General features: G+C 41.4%; 1 protein-coding gene across 3 annotated transcripts in view; it reads left to right on the top strand.

Moving 5' to 3' along the window:
• The window catches only part of rbfox1 (RNA binding fox-1 homolog 1), a gene marked incomplete at both ends in the record, with an annotated part of 479,064 nt that overhangs the window by 396,857 nt on the left and 61,751 nt on the right, over window positions 1-20,456 (top strand). For all 3 annotated transcript variants that reach the window (XM_080724053.1, XM_080724051.1, XM_080724052.1), the window contains 3 exons: window positions 3,028-3,120; window positions 11,222-11,282; window positions 11,769-11,822. In XM_080724053.1, coding sequence (XP_080580179.1) covers window positions 3,028-3,120; window positions 11,222-11,282; window positions 11,769-11,822 — 208 coding nt within the window. The remainder of the gene's footprint in view (window positions 1-3,027; window positions 3,121-11,221; window positions 11,283-11,768; window positions 11,823-20,456) is intronic.

The following is a 20,456-nucleotide window of genomic DNA, read 5'->3' on the forward strand; positions in this document are numbered from 1 at the left end:
CAGGATAAAAAAAAAGAGCAAAAGTAGCAGATCTACAAGCTTGGGCTTTCTGATGCTTTAGCGTGACGCTGTGGTATGATCACGTATTAATTTACAAAAAAAGAAAGAAAAAAAAGAACACAAAAAGTTAGAACATGGTGATAAAAGGCTTCTGCCCGACAGCAAGGAGATGTACTTAGTAATATACTTTCCAGCACTGCTTTAAACGTTTAGAGATGAGCTGCAAGGCTGTCTTCAACTCGCTTAGTTTCAAATTGCTTTATATCCGTTAATGCCTTTCTGAGTAATTTGGCTAATGTCGTGTTTGCTGTTTCCTCCTATTTTTCATCATTTCTCTGTTTCCTCTAGCTAATGCCATGCCATAATAATGCAGCTCAATCAGATTATGTTGTTTTTGCTACATTTGCTCTATTATGCAGTCCATTAAAAGGTGTCAATTTGTTTTGATTACCATCGTTATGTATATTTATTTGTGGAGTGCAGCTCATTTCTTGTCCGGGGTTATAAAATCCGGTTACAAATCTCCATTCAGAAACATTGCCATTCAGAAGATTGACTTCCATTATTCTAAATGGAGGTGTCACCTAAACCTAAACCTAAACCCTAACGGTTAGGGCCTAACCCTAACCTCAGTGGGGGTATTTTTGAATGGGGATGTTTCTAAGTGCGGATGTTTCAGAATGGAGGTCTGCCCCCATAAAATCCTGTACGATACTGAGTAACATGATATTAAAACGGCACTATGTAACCTTTATTTCTCCAATCTGTATGGTATAGCGTACGTTAGTACAATATAACTTATACGACTGGGGTGGTTGTATTTGGTCTCCCTGTTCTTCTACTGAGACATTTAGATCAGTGCTTCACAAAGGGTGTTCCTTTAGGGCAGGGGTCTTCAAAAGGGGGTCCGAGTTACTACAGGGGGGCCGCCAAATCTTTGTGTGATAGAATCATGTTTTTTACATTAACCATTTGAACCCTATCATCTATTCTGAGTGGCCAAAAATAGCTGAACTACAAGCTTACAACGCCTCGCAGCGCTTGTAGATCGGCTATTTTTGGCAAAGAGGTTTGTAGAGGGATAAGAAGAACAGATTAAAGTATTTGACGGTTCAAGTGGTTCAATGTCTGAAAATACACATTACTCCAATGTAATGATAGTGCTGTCAAACAAGTCTAAGCTGTCGAAGAAATCTATGAAAATGTTTAATCTACATCACAATTTTATACAATATATAGTGGGGGTCCCTGCTTCATCTCTCTCTCAGCTAAGGGTTCCTTGGCCTGAAAACGTTGAAGATCCCTGCTTTAGGGGCACGTGCATACATAGACATTAAAGGGGGCTTGAGCCCCTGTCCGTTTACTTGTCTGTAAAAAGTGCCCACCATGAATGCATTTTTCACTATGGTGAAAGAAATGCAAATGTCCTCTTTGCAAGGCATACGTGAAGGCTCCTGAACTTGAATGCAACATCTTATGTCGAGAGAATTGCCCTTTCTGCGTAGAAATCACGCCACATCTCCAGTATTGACTTGATTAAGCTTAGTTCAGTGTGGTATCAAGTACGGAAAATAGCCGACGCTGTGAGATTGGAGGTCTGCTATTTTCAATATTTTCACCAAAGGCCCTTTTAGAAATTTCAGCCCCTGCCTCTCTAACATTCTCTGCACGTCCCTGACGCACAGGATCTGACACAACGTTTTGTCCTGATGGTCAAGATTCAATGAATCCCCTGAGCACGCAGGCAGGCTCTATTAAACCATGAACCACTTTAGATTTTTGTGTTGGCTATTCAGATACAGCAGATATACAAGTTCACCGCTAGCGAGTCAATTTGTGCCGCGCTGCGAGCTAGCTTGTACATCTGCTATTTTTGATATTTTTTTTTAAACATCTTCAAAGTGTGAGAACTACTGATTTAGAAGACAATTGCAAAATCAGCCTCAGGTCTTAATTCAATGGGTAGGCTAAATAAATAAATACGGTAAATCAGCACTTGTACATTAAGCATCTTTCCAAATTGAGCCCTGGGCGTAGGAGTACAAGACAAACAAATATTCAAAACATTTCATTAGAATAAAACAAAACAAACCAAAAAAAATAAAAAATACTAATGGGTGTTAATGAGGCTCACTTTATTACAATAATAAAAAAAAGTACACATCATTAGACATCATTTCTGAGATACCAATGATCCTTTAAAAAATATTATGAATTCAGAGCAATTGTGAATGACAAAATATCATCTAGAGAGTTCCCAGTGGTGGGTGGATACTGGATAGCTATAGTTTTAGGAATTAAACTGTTTGGTTTGTTATCCACACTTTAACAATGTCTTCCCGTGGTATACTTAGTCATAACAATAATATGATTTCTTAAAGGAGTAGTTCACCCCCAAAATGACTTTTTTTCAAATATAAAAAGAATATTATTGAACTCGAGTCTACATAACGTGAGTAATCAATAGAAAAAAAAGTCATTTTGGCGGTGAACTACTCCTTTAATGTAACCATCTGATTAAATGTGTACACATGGATATGTGTGTACTGAGGGAAGTAGCAATTCAAACATTGAGAAATACTCTAGTCCCGCAGTCCAAATGTGCTACAACAGCATCAAAATACTTAAAGTACCAACATTAAAAGTACTTGTTATGCAGAATGTCCCTTTACACAAAGTTTTAAAAATGGTGAACTTGTGGAATGGTTTTACCTTCCAACCTTACGTTGTTCCAAGTTCCAAATGCTGATTATTTAAACGTCTTTAATTATTTCGTCCTTGTCGTGTTTTTGGGATGTTGCACATTGCATTCCCCCCCCCCCCCCCCCCCCCCCCCCAAAAAAAAAGGACCACAATGGAAGTCTCTGGGCTTTGTTGGATGTTTTTATGCTTTTGAATTCATTTTCAATAAAATAATTAATCAGTATTAAACAAAAACAAAAGAAAAACTGAAAAACTAAAATTGCATCTCTCTCTCTCTCTCTCTCTCTCTCTCTCTCTCTCTCTCTCTCTCCCTCCCTCTCTCAGGGTTTTGGCTTCGTGACGTTCGAGCACAGTGCGGACGCGGACCGGGCCCGGGAGAAGCTACACGGCACGGTGGTGGAGGGCCGCAAGATAGAGGTGCAAAACTCTCAGCTGATATGTTTTCATCCACGTCCCCCCCTTAGTATATCCCCGTCTTCCTCACTTTAACCTTATCTGTGTGTGTGTGTGTGTGTGTGTGTGTGTGTGTGTGTGTGTGTGTGTGTGTGTGTGTGTGTGTGTGTGTGTGTGTCTGTGTCTGTGTCTGTGTGTCTGTGTGTGTGTGTGTGTGTGCGTGCGTGCGTGCGTGCGTGCGTGCGTGTCTGTGTGTGTGTGTGTGTGTGTGTGTGTGTTAGGGGTCATCAATATGTCAAATGTGTGCGTGGCAAAGACTTGGTCTTGTCCGTGGCAAATTTTTGATTTTCTTTTTCGTCACTGTCGGGCAGAAACCTTGTATCTCCAAGTTTCAAGTTTGTATGTTTTTTCGTGAAGTAAAGCCCTGCTTCATCATACGAGGCCGTCGCACAAAGTAGTGAAACCGGCCGATCTACAAGCACACAACGGCTCCCGGTGCGAGGCGTTGTGTGCTTGTAGATCTGCTGTTTTCACTAGTTTAGTTAATTTATAAAATGATAAATACAAAACAAACGGTCTTGGACATTCGAGGTTTTCACCCGACAACGACGATATGGCACCCCCTTAACTCTGAGAGTGTACAAATGGAAACCAATTGCTTCCATTTGTACACTCTCAAGAGTTGCAGACCTGTAATGGTACTTAAGGGTTAGCTCTTTATGTGTTTCTGGTAATATTATTGTCCACCCATTTTGTATGTTTGTGGCAAAAATTGAACTTTGACAAAAAGAAAATCACCCACAAGCCTGCATAGCGATGACCCCTGGTGTGTGTGTGTGTGTGTGTGTGTGTGTGTGTGTGTGTGTGTGTGTGTGTGTGTGTGTGTGTGTGTGTGTGTGTGTGTGTGTGTGTGTGTGTGTGCGTGCGTGCGTGCGTGCGTGCGTGCGTGCGTGCGTGCGCGCGTGCGTACATGTGTGCGTGCGTGCGTGCGTGTCGACAACCTCCACCATGTCCTCATGTCACAATGTCAAACTGACTCCCCCCCCCTCCCCACCCCACCCCCACCCCACCCAAACACTCACACGCCCCACCCAGCGCTACGTCATCGCCAAAACCCCACCCCCCCAATCCCCCAAACCCCCTCCCCTGCCTCAAGTCTCATTAAACGTAGGGTAAGTGAAGTGTTTTTGTCTTCTTAAAAAAGCTCTATTATTCTGATGGTAAACCTTGCTATAGAGTGTTTGTTCAGTGACAGCTGGTCCTCGCTGTCTCTCTAGCTCTTTAACACGAGCGGGGGGAAAAAACTGCAAATCCCATGATGCAAAGCGGCCACACGCCGCTATCGACTCCATTGCCTCGTTCACATCCATTCCTCTGGGCTCGCTAAAATGGCTGTACGGTATCTCTGTTGTTTTTCCTCCGCGAGCTTGTACATCTGCTATTTCTGAACATTTTTTGAATCAGTAGTTGAATCAGTAGTTCTTCAAAGTGTGAGAACTACTGATTTAGAAGACATTTGCAGAATAGGCCCCAGGTCTTAATTCAATGGTGAATAAATAAATAAATAAATACAGTAAATCAGCACTTGTATATTAAGCATTTTACAAATTGAGCCCTGGGCGTAAGAGTATAAGACAAACAAATATAAAACATTTCATTAGAAAAAAAACAAAAAAAACTGTACACATCATTAGACCTCATCATTCTGAGATACCAATGATCCTTTAAAAAATATGCAAAGCGGTCGCGCGCCGCTATCGACTCCACTGCCTCATGCACATCCATTCCTCTGGGCTTGCTAAAATGGCTGTACAGTATCTCTGTTGTTTTTCCTCCGTTGCTCCAAACAACGCCATGTTCTGTGGGCCACTCATACATACTCACGATTTGTTCTACTCCACGTGAAAGAAAACATGTGCGCCGGCCATGAACGGCAGCGGTTGAGCGCACAATGGACACGCGCAGCGTGCAGGGATCGATCGAAAGCAGGTAAATTAAATAGGGTTTATAGATGGCAAACAGAAAACGTTGTTTTTTTCTCAGGTGAGTTGCAAATCTCATCCCAATCAGAAGAGAGTACCCCACTTATCAGCTTACATTTTCTTCCATGGTTTCATCAGTTTACCAATTTCACTTGTTTGTCGTGCATACTGTATGAGCGCTCTCTATACTGATTGGATTAAATTGGTTTCCAGACCTGACAATTCCTTATCTGTTGACTAAAGCAGTGGTTCTCAGCCGGTGGTCTGACCACCAGCGGTCCTTGAAGGGATTCCATGGGTTCCCCAGCTAAATGATGGAGATCAGTTGGTAAACAAATGTACCCTTATAGATCTTTAACTCTTGAGAGTGTAAAATGAAACCAAATGGACCCTTACAGGTCCATTTGGTTTCATTTTACGCTCCCAAGAGTTACATTATTGTTAAACATCTGCATTACTTAATTTAATTTACAAGAAGACAACATAATTAGAGAATGCAGAAGAATAGTTATATAAGAATAGTTACGTTTGCCCGTTGTCTCTCCTATGGCACCACATCTATACAGCATGGAATTGTGGATAAAATCTTCTCCACCTGTTTCTGAGGGAATTTACTGTAGAAGTATGTGTGTGGGACCATCAACGACGGTCAGTATTACGATTATGTCACACTCGGCTCGCCTCGCCTGCGACGCAGCTGCGAGCCGGAACTGCCACCCACCTATTGCGCAATGCACAATGAGGCGCTGGAAACTTGTGGATACAACAGCAACAACATATCTAGTGTCTGAGAGGCTAAATCTCATCAAATGGTGGTCCGTGGCTCAAATGCTGAATAAATAATGGACCTTGATATGAAAGGTTGAAAACCACGGGTGAGAGCCCCCTGTTACTGAACAAACACTCTATAGCAATGATCAGAGTATAAAGCTATTCAACACTTATTGTAAATCTTATAGAATCACTTACCCTGCCTTTAACTTGCATTTACATCGTCTATTACGTCAACCATCTGATTCTTGTTGTTGTTGTTATTATTATGTCAGACTTTGCTTGTTTTTCTTTCGTTTTTACCCCCTCTTTTTTTTTATTATTCTTGAGCCTTGAGCGTGTACTGTCAATGAGGCTGACCTCAGAAAAGTTTTTGAAATGTATTTTCTTTCTGTGTCACGTCAAAAAGCAGAGTGTGTTCTCCGAGTTTATTTGGTTGTTGCTTAAGGGGGGAACAAAGGGAGACCGGGAGAAAGGGATTATGGGTATTTACATCTTAGTTGAAAGGGGATTAGAGGTGACCTTTGGGGCAACAAAAGAAAAACTAATTCTACATTTTCCAAAAGAATCATTCGAAGGGTGACGGGTTTCAAATTTGATTTCATTTCCCAAAGGGCATCTAATGACACTGTAATGACGCTGTAATGGCCACTTCAAAGCCCGCATCACAATGGACCCGTGTTAGTGTGCTGTGACCTTAACCCCGATTTGAATTTCTTGCGCGTACGCGGTCACAAAAGGCAGACTTACAAAGGCTTTTAACCGGTGCTCTAGACAAAACGAACACACTACAATAAATGCTAAGTGCATTGCTCTGAGATAAAGGTGCAATAGACAGCGTCGAGCCACTTGACGTCGCATTCAGAACGCCTCTGTTGCATAAGGTTCCTTTATTTCCCTGACTCACGATCTGCAAGACAGCAATCATGTAGACATGGGTGGATGTATTATTAGTATACATGTTCTACACATAACAATGCTATCAATTTGAACAGTGAGAGGATTTCACTTTGTGGGGTGCAGAGCAGACTACCTCAAGTTCTTTATTCTAGATACCTGATTTCTTATAACCGTGCCGTCAAGCGGGTGATGAGTTAGGACGGATTTGACTATACGGCAACGTTTGACGCGAGGGGACGCCCGCAACGTGGCATGTTGAAGGGGGACACTGTTATTCACGGTTCTGTTCCTGTCGGTACGCGACTAAAAGGTGCTGATGAGGCTGAAGCTAACGTGGCAGCGCCTTGTCGAACACACTGAGGTGTGTTTCCTCACATGGGTCAAGTCCGCTCATAAAACGGCACGCTTCGGTGATTTTAAAACTCATTCAATGCCAACGACGAGAAATCCCTTCAATTTGTCCTTTGTCCACAACGCCATAAGGCGATTATGATAGCGAGCAGCTCCCCCCACCCGTGAGTGATACCAGGACTATACAATACCCAGAATGCAACGGGAAATGACGTCATTCGGAAATCCCCCGGTCCGTCCGCCTCCATGAAAGTGGATTTAGAAAAGTCTGTTTATCTCAGAATCTTTTCCCAGATGCGTTTTGTGGTCAAAACAAGCTGACCCTAACTAAACACCGGATGATCGCGGATGCAATGTAATTTTTCCGATGGAAAGAAGGACACCTTACACGGCCGAGCGTTGGGAAGGTTGGTAATACGCTAAAAATCACTGACAAGGGGAGTCTAGACGATGATTTAACTCTGGCTGTTAAATAGTTTTTTAGAAGGGATTTCCGGGCCGCTGTAAAATGATGTAACGGGGGTCCCGTCACGTCAAATGTTGCCGTATGGTCAGATGTCGTCCCGAGCCGTCACTATTAGTACTCCTTGAGCTGAGAGTGAGAATGTGATGTACAGTACAGTAGTCAGGGTTAGGGTTGTTAATGTGATGTACAGTACAGTGGTCAGGGCCCGGAGTTGAAAGAGAGGGTTTTTGTGCAGCTGGAAACTGGAATGATTGCGGATTATTACAAAAAAAAAAAAAAAAATGCTTTTGGCCACTTTGAGTTAAGATGCTGCTTATTCCTTTCTCATCTTCCCCCCTCCTCCTCCTCACCATCTTTTCCAACGGTAGACTCGTTGTAGGGCCCCCCGCTCAACACAGTTACCATGGTAACCGTACACACAAACAAGTGGGCGGGGCCAAAAAGGTTTGGGCATGGTAAGTGTGAGCGAGCCATTCTGCCAGCTTTTCCTTTCCTTTTCTTTCTTTCTTTCTTTCTTTCTTTCTTTCTTTCTTTCTTTCTTTCTTTCTTTCTTTCTTTCTTTCTCTCTCTCTCTCTCTCTCTCTCTCTCTCTCTCTCTCTCTCTCTCTCTCTCTCTCTCTCCCTCTCCCTCCCTCTCTCTCAGTGGCGTCAGTTCAGAAAAAGGCAAGCTAAGGTATGGCAACATGACTGGTGTGGCTCAAATGGCGCAAGACACCAGTCATGTTGCCATACCTTAGCAACAGGCATGATACATTTATTTTAAGAAGAAGTGCATATAATATATAATTATATATATATATATATATAGGCTACCTATAATATAATTATAATACCTTGTTAAAGTGAACATTTTTGTAAAATTTTGCATTTGTAGTTATTTTACTGTAATTTACCAGCATAATAACAGATAGACAAAGAGACATTAATGGATTCATATTTAGAACTAACTTTTATCTCCCCCCCAGGGTATGGCAGCTTTATACCGCTGCCATACCCAATTGACGCCCTAACCCCCCCTCTCTCTCTCTCTCTCTCTCTCTCTCTCTCTCTCTCTCTCTCTCTCTCTCCCTCTCTCCCTCTCTCTCTCTTTCTCTCTCTTCTCTGGAACGTTTGCCACGCTGAACTCACATGACCTTTCTTGTTTGTTGAATTGTGGTTGGGTTGATGCTGTATATCATATATATATATATTTATTTCTCCTGGGTTGGCGGTCTCTTCACTGAGTGTGTTCCTCCTATGGAGCTGCGTGATGCGTGAGCCAAAAATCCCACTTGAGACATGAACTTGACTTGTTGTTTGCACCTCCTCTCTGGGATGTCGGAAACCCCATTGATTGTTTGTATTTATTTATTTCTTTATTTTGTCTCTTCTCTTCTTGTTTTTTTTGGTTTGTTTTTTGGACGACAAATGCACCCCCACTTTTTGATTTTGATTTTGATCCTACCTGTTCTGTTTAGCCGTGGTTTGAAGCTGGAATGATCTGATCAGTTTGATTGATTGATTGATGGATTGACGGATTGACGGATTGACTTGGTTGGGTTGATTTTTTTGTTTTGTTTGATTGATTTGAGTTTTGGTTTGTTTTTTCTTGTTCTTTATTTCACAATGTTCCAGTTTACATTTGCAATGATTTGGTTTAGTTTTTTTCTTTTCTTGAAAAGGCTCTTGGTCTTGGAGTGTGAATGCTATTTGCTTCCCCCTTCACATTGTTTTCCCTGTCACGGCTGATTTATATTTCATCGTATGGCAGCGTCGCTCGGCGAAAATAGCTGATCTACGAGCTTGTTATGAGCGCTTGGACCTGCTATTTCTGACGCGTGACGTGTCCATACGACAGATTATAAATGAAGCAACACTCTCTCTTCCTCTCTCTCTCTCTTTCTCTCTCTCTCTCTTTCTCTCTCTCTCGAAGTTGACTGGATGTAGCATATTGTTCCTTTTCCCTAACCTATGCCTCCTCTTCCGGCCCCTTCAACTATCCACCGCATGTTTCCTATACAAACATCTCCAGAATATTATATGCTTCTCATTGCATCTGTGTATTTTTGACATGTCTTTGTTCCTTTGTGTCTGTACCTGTTGTGTCTTGTCCCACAAAAAGTCTTCTCGTAAAGTGGGTGGTATAAGAGCATGTTGGAAAGTCCTTGTGTAAATTGGGGTGGGGAGAAAAAATATGCAAAAAGAAAAATCATTTTGCTTTTGGATGTGGTTTTTCTTATAAGTATGTGTCTCTCTGAATGCTGTTTCTTAGGGGGGAGGGAGGGATAGAAAACAATTACACGAAACGCAAATAATATGGATGTTTGCCATGATGAAAATGTACTGCAGGTGTGTTTTTTAAGTTATCTTTGTTCGCTACATTAGGGAGAAAAGATCCATGCATGCAGGTTTTACTTACCCCATTAAGACCAGAAAGCATCTGTTTACGCTATCATCATTTTAGATTTTAATCACATTAACCGTTATTGTAGATATACAAGCTCATAGCTTGTCAGTTTGTGCAGCTTGTAGGCTAGATCTGCTATTTTTGAATACTTTTAAAGAAAACATTTATAAAGGGGCACTTCACCCCAAAAAAATATGTTTTTTTCTATTGATTACTCTGACTTATGGAGACTTGAATAGATATTTCATGGATATTTTCTTATCGTTTTTGTCGCATTCCTAAGCCAATATTTTGATGACCAGTTCCCTATGGAGACACAAAGAACCTGCTTTGTCGGTCACAAAGAGTCTCCTCCAAATTATTGGCTTAGGATAGGAATGTGACACAAACTAAATGAATATCTTTGAATTCAAGTCTGCATGGGGTGAGATATCGATAGAAAGAAATTAAGTCATTTTGGGGGTGAACTATTAGGACAACTTTGTTTTTCTTTACAACAAGGGTTCATATTTTAGATTGTAATTAGAGAAAAGAAAAGATGAGTGTGATAGTGTTTTCATTTACTGCTTTCTACTGTTTTAGCAATTTAGTATTTCAGTGGTTGGGGGCACGCGTACAAGTGGCAAAATGTGTCTTTTTAAACACAATAAGCCGTCAATGTCTTTGTTACTATTTACACCAGCCCCATAAGTCACATCTGCCCATGAAAGATTGCGGTGCATCTTGGGAATGGGCTTATGATGTCTAAAAATACATATTTAGACACTAAAACAATAGAAAGCAGTAAATGAAAACATTTTGACACTCATCATTTCTTTTCTCTAATGACTATCTAAAATATGAACCCTTGTTGTAAAAAACAAAGTTGTCCTTTTAACTCAAATCTTTGCTTCTGGGGGTCCCTGGAACAAAATACATATCATTTTGGGGATCCTTTTGACATGGAAAGGTTTTAGAAGCACTAGCATATCGTCACTGTCGGGCAGAAACCTCGTATCTCCAAGTTTCACATTTTTCGCAGTGCGAGGCGTTGTGTGCTTGTAGATCGGCTCTTTTCACTGGTTTAAATCATTTTAAAAATGATAAATACAAAACAAATGGTTTCGGACATACAAGGTTTTCACCCGACAATGACGATATAAAGATATTTTTTCCCCCAGAACTTAGCAGAATGGGCCACAGGTCTTAATGGGTTAATAAGCAGCTGGAGCAGGGCCCCTGTTGTCCACGTGTCCTCATGACTTCATGGAACACTGTTCTTCTACCCAGGTCAACAACGCCACCGCCCGAGTAATGACGAATAAAAAGACCGTCAACCCATATGCAAATGGTGAGAACCTGCATCGCCCTGCATGTGCATGTGATCGTCTGATGTGCTTCAGGATGACTTTTTGTATCAGAGACTATTGAGACTGAATCCCTGAAGTTCTGTGATGTGTTTTTTTTTTTTTTTTTTTTTAAGTTGTCCCCATGAACAAAAAGAGCTAAATCTAAAATGTTACATATTTATCCGTGTACGGATGACCGGAGGCTGAGGCCCAAGCTGCCGGCGAGGAATCCGCAGCGCCTTCTCAGTCAAACCAAAATAATTCCCTCACATTGCGCAGTGGGACAGAACTACTGTATTTATGTCTGTAACCTCAGTATTTTATGCTGTAAAGTTATATAATGTTATTTTATTTTTGTATTTATTCATTCTTTCTTGGAAATCAAGAAGGTGACAAGGTGACAATATGTCCGGAAATATATAGGTGACAAAGTGGAAATATATCAGCCTATACTGTACATTTCTCATTGTATCTCTCTGTTTCTCTAGGCTGGAAGTTAAATCCAGTGGTTGGTGCTGTCTACAGTCCAGAGTTCTATGCAGGTAAGATGACATGTTGCTTGTTTGCGTTGATGTTGCTTTTGATGTGTTTTCCTTTTCCCCTTGTGAGGAGCAGGAACATTGTCTTCATAATAATATGGCTGTTTGTCAAATTCTAATATACTTGTAGGCCCTCAACACGCAGTGTTGCCATGTCTGCTTATTATTAACACTTGGGATACCATTATTTTGGTAATTATATGGCTGTAGAGCGCCGCCATTCACTTAATTGTGCTTTATTTTGAAGAGCCCCGGAAGCCACAATCGTGTACATGTTGTGGAAATTCACGGTCTTGTAACGGCGGCCGAGTATATGTTTATTTTCACACGGAAATGAAAAATCCGAACCGCGGGGCGATCGTCACGGCTCTCTGCGTTCTATGCGTTTTTGGAAGTAGATTCCGAGATGAAAATGTTTCTTTGCAGCAGCAATGAATAGGAGCCTATGGAGATTAGACGCTTCCTGATGTGTTAAGTGTGTTTGGGCTTCTTGTTCTGTAAAGACACTTGTTTCTAACGTGTAGTTGCTTATTTGGACTTGCTTCCTAATGTTTAAACCAGTGGTTCTCAAATATTTTCATGTCAAGGACCCCCAAATGAAGATGTATTTGTCCCTGTAACCCCCATTTGAAAGTGTTTATAGTGCCAGCGAGCCCCTGTACCAGATTTGTTTTGTTAGGCCATTGTGTTCAAAGATCTTCCAAAACGTCCTTTTATTTCACTATTTTCAAACAGCTGATGTAGGCTACATACATAGGTTATATAAGTGAGTGCTCGTGCGGCCTATATTATGCTCGCTTCTTTTGGGCTTGTTTTCCATTATCCTGGTTGCTTATATTTCTCTGCTCCTCTAACAAAATCTGGCAACACTGCTCACTGTATTACAAGTAAGCGTGCTCTCACACACGCACACACATGCACACACATGCTCGCGCGCGCACACAGACCCTTTTTGAGGGATCTTTAAGGACACCCCCCCCCCCCCCCCACCCCCCCCACCCCTACCCACCCCGCTGCTCAGCCCTGGCCTCCGTTCTCCCCGCACTGACCTTGCTCTCCTCTCTGTCATTAACCTTGGTCCATTATGCTGAGAAATATCCAGATTTTATGATAATAGGCTCAAAGACGGATCAAAAAGCAGGGAGGGAAAAAAAGAAGAGAGAAAGAAAAGAAAGAAGAGAGAGAGATCAGAGCGGAGGGTAGGGGAAGAGAGCGAAGTGTCGCTGTAGCGCGCGGAAACCGCATATGTCGAGAAACGCGTTCCACTTGATCCAATGTAGATTCCGTCACAAGCGCTTCTTAATACTTTCCGTTTGATCAACATTTATCAAACCCACGCAGCCACGTTTAACCACTTTGACTTTAATAATTATTGTATGTCGCCACCGTCGGGCAGAAACCTCGTATCTCCAGGTTTCAAATTTGTACGTTTTCCCATGAATTAAAGGACAACTTTAGTTTTTTACAACAAGGGTTCATATTTTAGATTGTAATTAAAGAATATAAAAGATGAGTGTTACAATTATTTTATATATTTCTTTCTATGGTTTTAGAGATTCTTATTTCAGTGGTTGCGGCATGCGTACAAGTGGCTAAATATGTCATTTTACACAGAATAAGCCCATTTCCAAGATACAACGCAACCTTTCATGGTTGGATGTGACTTATGGGGGCTAGAAGTGTTACTGTAAATAGCAATAAAGAAACTGCTGTCTAGAAAGACATATTTAGCCACTTGTACGCATGCCCCCATGCGTACGCATGCCCCACATTTTAGCACGGTAAATGCGATAAAACAATAGAACGAAGCAAATGAAAACATTTTAACCCTCACTTTTTCTTTTCTCTAATTACAATCTAAAATATGAACCCTTGTTGTAAAAAACTAAAGTTGTCCTTTAAGGCCCTGCTTCATCATACAAAAGTAGTGGAAAATAGCAGATCTGCAAGCACACAACGCCTCGCGGCGCGAGGCGTTGTGTGCTTGTAGATCTGCTGTTTTCACTAGTTTAAATCATTTTTTAAAGCTGTAGAAAGAGCCGAAGATGAAGCCTTTGAGACTTTGAAGGACGAGAGAGAGAGAGAGAGAGAGAGAAAGCTAATTGTTCGCCAGCCTCTCGCAAGGACATCAAAAGGACTCAAATGTATTTTATAAATTAAAATCAATATTTCCAATTTCTCCCGACAGTCGTTTGCCTAATTCGGCCGCGCATTCTTTTAATTACAAAATGGCTCCCCATCGATCCGCTTTTGTCTCGCCTTTCAAGCGGGCAAAACACAATTACCACGCCTGATTTATACTCCCGTTTGTGCGCCTCGCGTTTCGCGCGCCGGCGGAAATAGCCGATCTATATAAGCTCATATAGCGTAGAGCATCGCAGGGTGACCCGGTGTGAGCTTGTAGATTGACTGTTTTTTGGTGTGCGACGCGCGACACGCAAGCATGAATCAGGCTTGTGTTTGTGTGTCTTAGTACATGCACACACATTTACTCAAGTACTGTACTTGAGTACAGTTTTGTTCTTGATGACATTTTTCTTCTTCTTTTTTTTTTACTTTACTCGAGTATTTCCAGTTTTAAATACTTTTACTTCTACTACACTACATCTGAGGGGCAACTATTATACTTTTACTCACTCCACTAAAATTATTTGAAAACTTCCTGGTAACTAGTTACAAGTTACCAGTGTTGGAAAGTAACTAAAATAACTTAACAAAATAAGTAATATTATTACACCTTTTTCCAGTAACTGGTAATTATACCTAATTACTTTCCTGTTTTGAGTAATAAATATTACAGTTACTATTTTCCAAAAGTAACACACGGACGCACACGCAGTCACGCACGTACACGTACACGTACACGTACACGCACACGCACACGCACTCAGACTGTTTACAAGTTTTTCTCCGGCCTCGCCCCTCAGTAATTAGGGATTGATTAATATGCAGTGATTGTGTGTTAATTGTGGACTGGTTGTGACTAATTAGACAGGGGGGCCATTGGCAGGTGGCCTCGGCCAGATCAGATGAGGGATGAACGCTGTCTGGTGGAAAGGAAGAAAGAAAAAAAGAGCTGATCTACTATACACTGTTGTCTGATGAAGTATAGGACCTGAGTTTATGTAGAAAAAAATTATATATATCGTCGTTGTCGGGTGGAAACCATTCGTTTCGCATTTATCCTTTTTTAAATGATTTAAAATAGTGAAACCGCGAGACGTTGTGTGCTTGCAGATCGGCTATTTTCACTACTTTTGTGCAACACTTTTGTATGATGAAGCAGGGCCTTACTTTATGAAAAAAAAAAATACAAATCTGAAACTTGGAGATATGAGGTTTCTGCCCGACAGTGATGATCATCAAAAGTAGCATGTTGCATTACGAGCTGCGTTTCGAGCTTGTAGATCTGCTACTTTTGATACTTTAGTAACACTGTAGTATGATCAAGTAGAGCGTTCATTTACTAAAAAAAACAAAGATAAAAAGATAAAATATGGAGATAAGACGTTTCCACCCCTTGTACAGAACGTGACGTTGCCAAGTTTCAAAGGGCCTTTGAAACTTGAAACTCACCCCATGTTGGGCCAACATGGGGTGCCTTTGGCACCCCATGTTGCCATGTCTGCTTATTACAGGGTTGGGCAACTTTGACATGGTGGCGAGGGCCACTATATGTCCACCTTCACTCCAGAGGGCCACATTACATATTGCTACGTCCTACTTTGTCATTCTAGTATCTCATACAAAAGAAGCAAAAATAGCAGATCTACAAGTTCAAAACGCATCGCAGCGCGATGCGTTTTGAGCTTGTAGATCGTCTATTTTTGCTTCTTTTGAATTGGAATCCTGAATAATTTTTTGTTGTTTTTGAATTGGAATCCTGAAATGTAACATTTTTATCTAATTTCAAATGCATTTAGTTATATACTCATGTTAACTTTATGAACCTAAATACAAATACATTGGACATAAAAAAATACATTTTAATACGACTATACTAGTCCGTCCGTCCGTCCGTCCGTCCGTCCGTCCGTCCGTCCGTCCGTCCGTCCGTTCGTCCGTCCGTCGTCGTTCGTTCGTTCGTTCATCATTCCATCCATCCATCCATTCATGCATGCATTTTTCATTCATTGCATTTAGAATTGTTGAAATGCTTAAAGAAATGTTGGTGATTTAGTGCCACATCATAATATATATATATATATATATATATATATATATATATTTCAAACTCTGTTTTTGTTGCTGATAATTCACATGCCAGTCGCAAAGACAAGCAAAACCAACATTATCAACGCAGTAGATGGAAGAGAGAGAGAGAGAGAGAGAGAGAGAGGGGGGGGGGGGGGGGGGGGGGGGATGAGTAACGAGCTGCAGGTGTCAGAAAGTGATTAAGCGTGTACATTAATTAATGTTTCTTTCTTAATACGGTGGGACACTGTGTTGAGGAAACGGTGATAAAGTGTACCCGCCCCCTCCACACACACACACACACACACACACACACACACACACACACACACACACACACACACACACACACACACACACACACACACACACACACACACACACACACACACACACAGGACACACACACACACACACACACACACACACACACACACACACACACACACACACACACACACATACACACACACAGCTGCTAATAACATTCAGTTCAAACAGGTAGCTTTTACTCTAATCCTTAGACAAGCATGTGGTGTAATGTAACTAAATACATTTACTCTAGTATTGTACTTGAGTACAATTTTCAAATTTGTATTTCGTACATTTAGTATTTCCATTTGTAAGTATGTTTATACTTAAAGTTTTTATGGCAATGACAATTTTGAATACAGACCTTGTACTTGTGTTAGCGTATTATGCATTGCTACTTTTACTCCTCCACCACTATAAACAAGTCATTTATTTACCGCCTCGTTGAAGACAAATGGGACAGGAAACTGATAGCCAAACACGTGCGGAATTCACATCACAGAAATTTTACGATTTTTGTTTTAAGGACAAATGATTTCAGTTTGGCCTGTCATTGAGTCATGGATTTCACAAAGTGCAGCTTGGGAAGCGAAAGGTTCCCCGTTCGATCCCAGGCTTCCCCAGAGTTACCTTGTGTGGTTCTCTCCACCATTGGTGGAGACCAACATCTAAAAAAACCTTGCCCAAAACCGTTCGTTTTGCATTTTTCATTTTAAAAAATGATTTAAACTAGTGAAAACAGACGATCTACAAGCACACAACGCCTCGCACCGCGAGGCGTTGTGTGCTTGTAGATCTGCTGTTTTCACTATACTTTTGTGCGACAGGCTTGTACGATGAAGCAGGGCTTTACTTTGCGAAAGAACGTACAAATTTGAAACTCGGAGATACAAGGTTTTCTGCCCGACAACGGCGATATGTTGCGCCGGGGACCGCCATTACTCACAAAGTGTCTCTTGATCGCAAATTTGCACCGTGAGCTTGTAGATCGTCTACAGTATTTTGAAATGAATGAATTCTGTGGGATAAAACGTGGTTAAATTGATTTGAACATCATCCCTGTTGGGTGGAAACAAACATTATGTCCAAAACTGTTTCTTTTCAGGATTTAAATTAAAAAGTTTCAACAGTATCAGACCTACCAGCTTGTGGGTTTGCTTCTTCTGATGCTTTTGTGTGATGCTGTTGGGGAGCATATAGCGTTATTGCAACGTTCGATAGTTTGACGTCACATTCGTCCGACGCTGGTGAATGCTAACCTGCCAATGCTAGTGAATGCTAACCTGGTGAATGTTAACCTGGTGAATGCTACTATGCCTATTACCTAACCCTATAACCCTTACCCTGACCTCAGTAAAACTATGTCTAAACCTAACCCTAACCACCCTAACCCTTAGTCGGACTAATGGGACGTTGAAATATCAAGATTTCACATGCTGTATGATAAAGTATAGGGCAACGTCAGCTTACGAAAAAAAAAAAACTAAAAAAAAGAAGCCCCTTTTCCACTGCGAGGTGGAACCAGAAATTTCAGGAACCTGAACCTATTTCTTTGGTTCTGGTTTTGTTTCCATTGCTAAATGGCCCGGTTCCAGACAAGGTTCCTGAAACCTTTTTTCGGTCCTGCTCCTGAGGTAGAACTAAACTTTAGTTCTGGGAACCTATGGGCGGGGCCCATAGGTGCCCATTTTTGGGACCTTCCCGGTTAGTTCTGGTTATATGGAAGCGTAAGCAGAACTTGGTCCCGGAACTTGATTGATTGACTGTTTGGAGTTTAGTTTTAAGGGCTTGTGGGGCGTGAACGTGAACTCCGTAGTCAAATAGGGGCTGGATTATTGCACCAGCTATGGTCTTCAGTGTGTTTAAATTGACCATTGGGGCGATCCTCTGTAGGAAGCGAGTTTGTTGGTTGATTTTATTTATTACTTTAGAAGTCATCTTTTCGCTGGAAAGATTAGCTTCAAGGATACATCCCAAGTAAGAGATTTCGTGAAGTGAATTTATAATTTGTTGTCGTTAAGCCATGTGCAGATCTTACTTAGTTCAGAGTTAAGTGTCTTTTCAACCTGCAAGTGGTCCTTGCCCGAGACTAGGAGAGCCGAGTCATCCGCGAACAGGAACAGATTGCAGTCGCAAGCAGATGCCATGTCGTTCACGTATATTAGGAACAACAGAGGCCCCAGTATGCTACCTTGAGGAACACCACAGCTTACTGGGAGGGGGGGGACAGGGTACCGTTAATCTCCACCACCTGTTCCCTCCCCACCAGGTAAGATTGCATCCAACTCACTGCTGCGCTGTCAAGACCGATGGCTTTTAGTTTCTCAATCAGAATAGAATGATTTACGGTGTCAAATGCCTTCTGGAGGTCCATCATGACCATGCCGCTATATTTGCCGTCATCCGCTTCGCGTTTGATTTGGTCAGTCAAATAGAGAAGGCATGTGTCAGTGGAATGAGATTTTCTGAATCCAGATTGGAACTCGTAAATCAGATTATTCTCATCGAGATATTTTGCAATCTGTTCGTAGACTATTTTCTCCATGACTTTGGATATGGAGCTAAGAATGGAAACGGGGCGGTAGTTTCCAGGGTCTAGTTTGCTACCTTTTTTATGCAGGGGGGTTACTTTTGCTAGTTTGAAGTCCTGGGGGACATGACCCTGTTCAATGGAAAGGTTAATTATGTGGGTAATGATTGGAGCAATGGTGGCGGCTGAATCTCTGAGAAATCTAGCTGGAATTTTATCAAGGCCAGTGGCCTTGTGTTGAGGTAGGGCACTCAGTTTTTTAAACACTTCATCAGTTGTCACTGTGGCAAGTTTAAAACTGTCTTTTGACGCCCAGTTTTTTGTGGACTTTTTTAACAAATTTTACACCATACTGCCCAGATGGGGCAACCAGTCTTTCGACCAGTTTACGGGCTGTGGTGGTAAAGGTTTTGTTAAGAACTTCACAGGTTCTTGAAGGTTCCTGGTTCTGGAAGGTTCTGGTTCTAGTTCTGGCCGGGTCGGCCCTACCGTGGAAATGGGGCTTTAAAGTTATAGAATAGAATATTTGGACATGAGAGGTTTCTGCCCGACAGCAACGTTATGTTAACTCGTTTTGAACGGGGATCCCCTGGGGGTTCCCAGACCGCCACTCTTGAGAACCACACGTCTAAAAACTAGAAATTAAAAAGTGTAAACGATTAGTATTTAACATGCGTCGCCCTATAAAGCACGCCTTTCATTCAATTAGCCTGCACCCGGAACCAAGCCGGAGGGGCCGGAGCAGGAATGTGATCCGTGTGACTTAAAGGTGTCTTCAGCAAATCAAGGTGACAAAAGATGAATAGGAACAATTACCGCCGTCACCTCTCCCTTCCTCCGTCCCTGAGAAAAAAGGAGGGAAAAAAAGGAAAAAAAAAACGACCCTTTTTCCTTAACCCTTTTAGGCTTAGAATTATTGAATGCTTTAACTATTGAAAAATAGCAGATATACAAGCTCCTTGTAGATCTGCTATTTTTGAAAAAGTAGTGAAAATGTGTGCAAATCTTTGAATATGTATTTTTAAAGCAAACATTTGTAACTCAAATTTTGCTTCTGGGTGGTCACTATATTTTGAGATGGGGGTCCGTGTCCAAATACATATCCTTTTGGGGGTCCTTGACATGAAAAGGTTTCAGAACCACTGACATAGTAGTCTCTCAAGAACCGACTAACTGAGCTCCAGTTAAGTGAAAAGGACCCTTTCTTTGATGATTGCTGACATAGAAACATGGGTTTTTCAAAAAACCTTAGAAGGATTCAAAAGACACTTATAGAATCGGGTCAAAATTCAATTTTCAAAAATAGCAGATCTACAAGCTCGCAGCGCTGCACTCGGTGCCGCGCTGTGAGCTTGTATATCTGCTATTTTTCAATAGTTGAAGCATAAAATAATAACACACAATAATGTGTACCCGTTCTGCATGGGTTTAAAGCCTCCATTTTTCATCAGGCCAATGAATGATTCACTGTTTCTATTAGCATTATATTACCAGCTCCTTTTTTTTTTTTTTAAAGAGATGTATAATTAGGTTTGCCCACAACGTCTTCATCTTCACCCTCTCAACCTCTGCTCCTCAAATTAAACCTTAAAGTAGTCTTT

This window comes from Nannobrachium achirus, assembly GCF_963921795.1.
Source record: "Nannobrachium achirus genome assembly, chromosome: 4".
NCBI lineage: Eukaryota > Metazoa > Chordata > Actinopteri > Myctophiformes > Myctophidae > Nannobrachium > Nannobrachium achirus.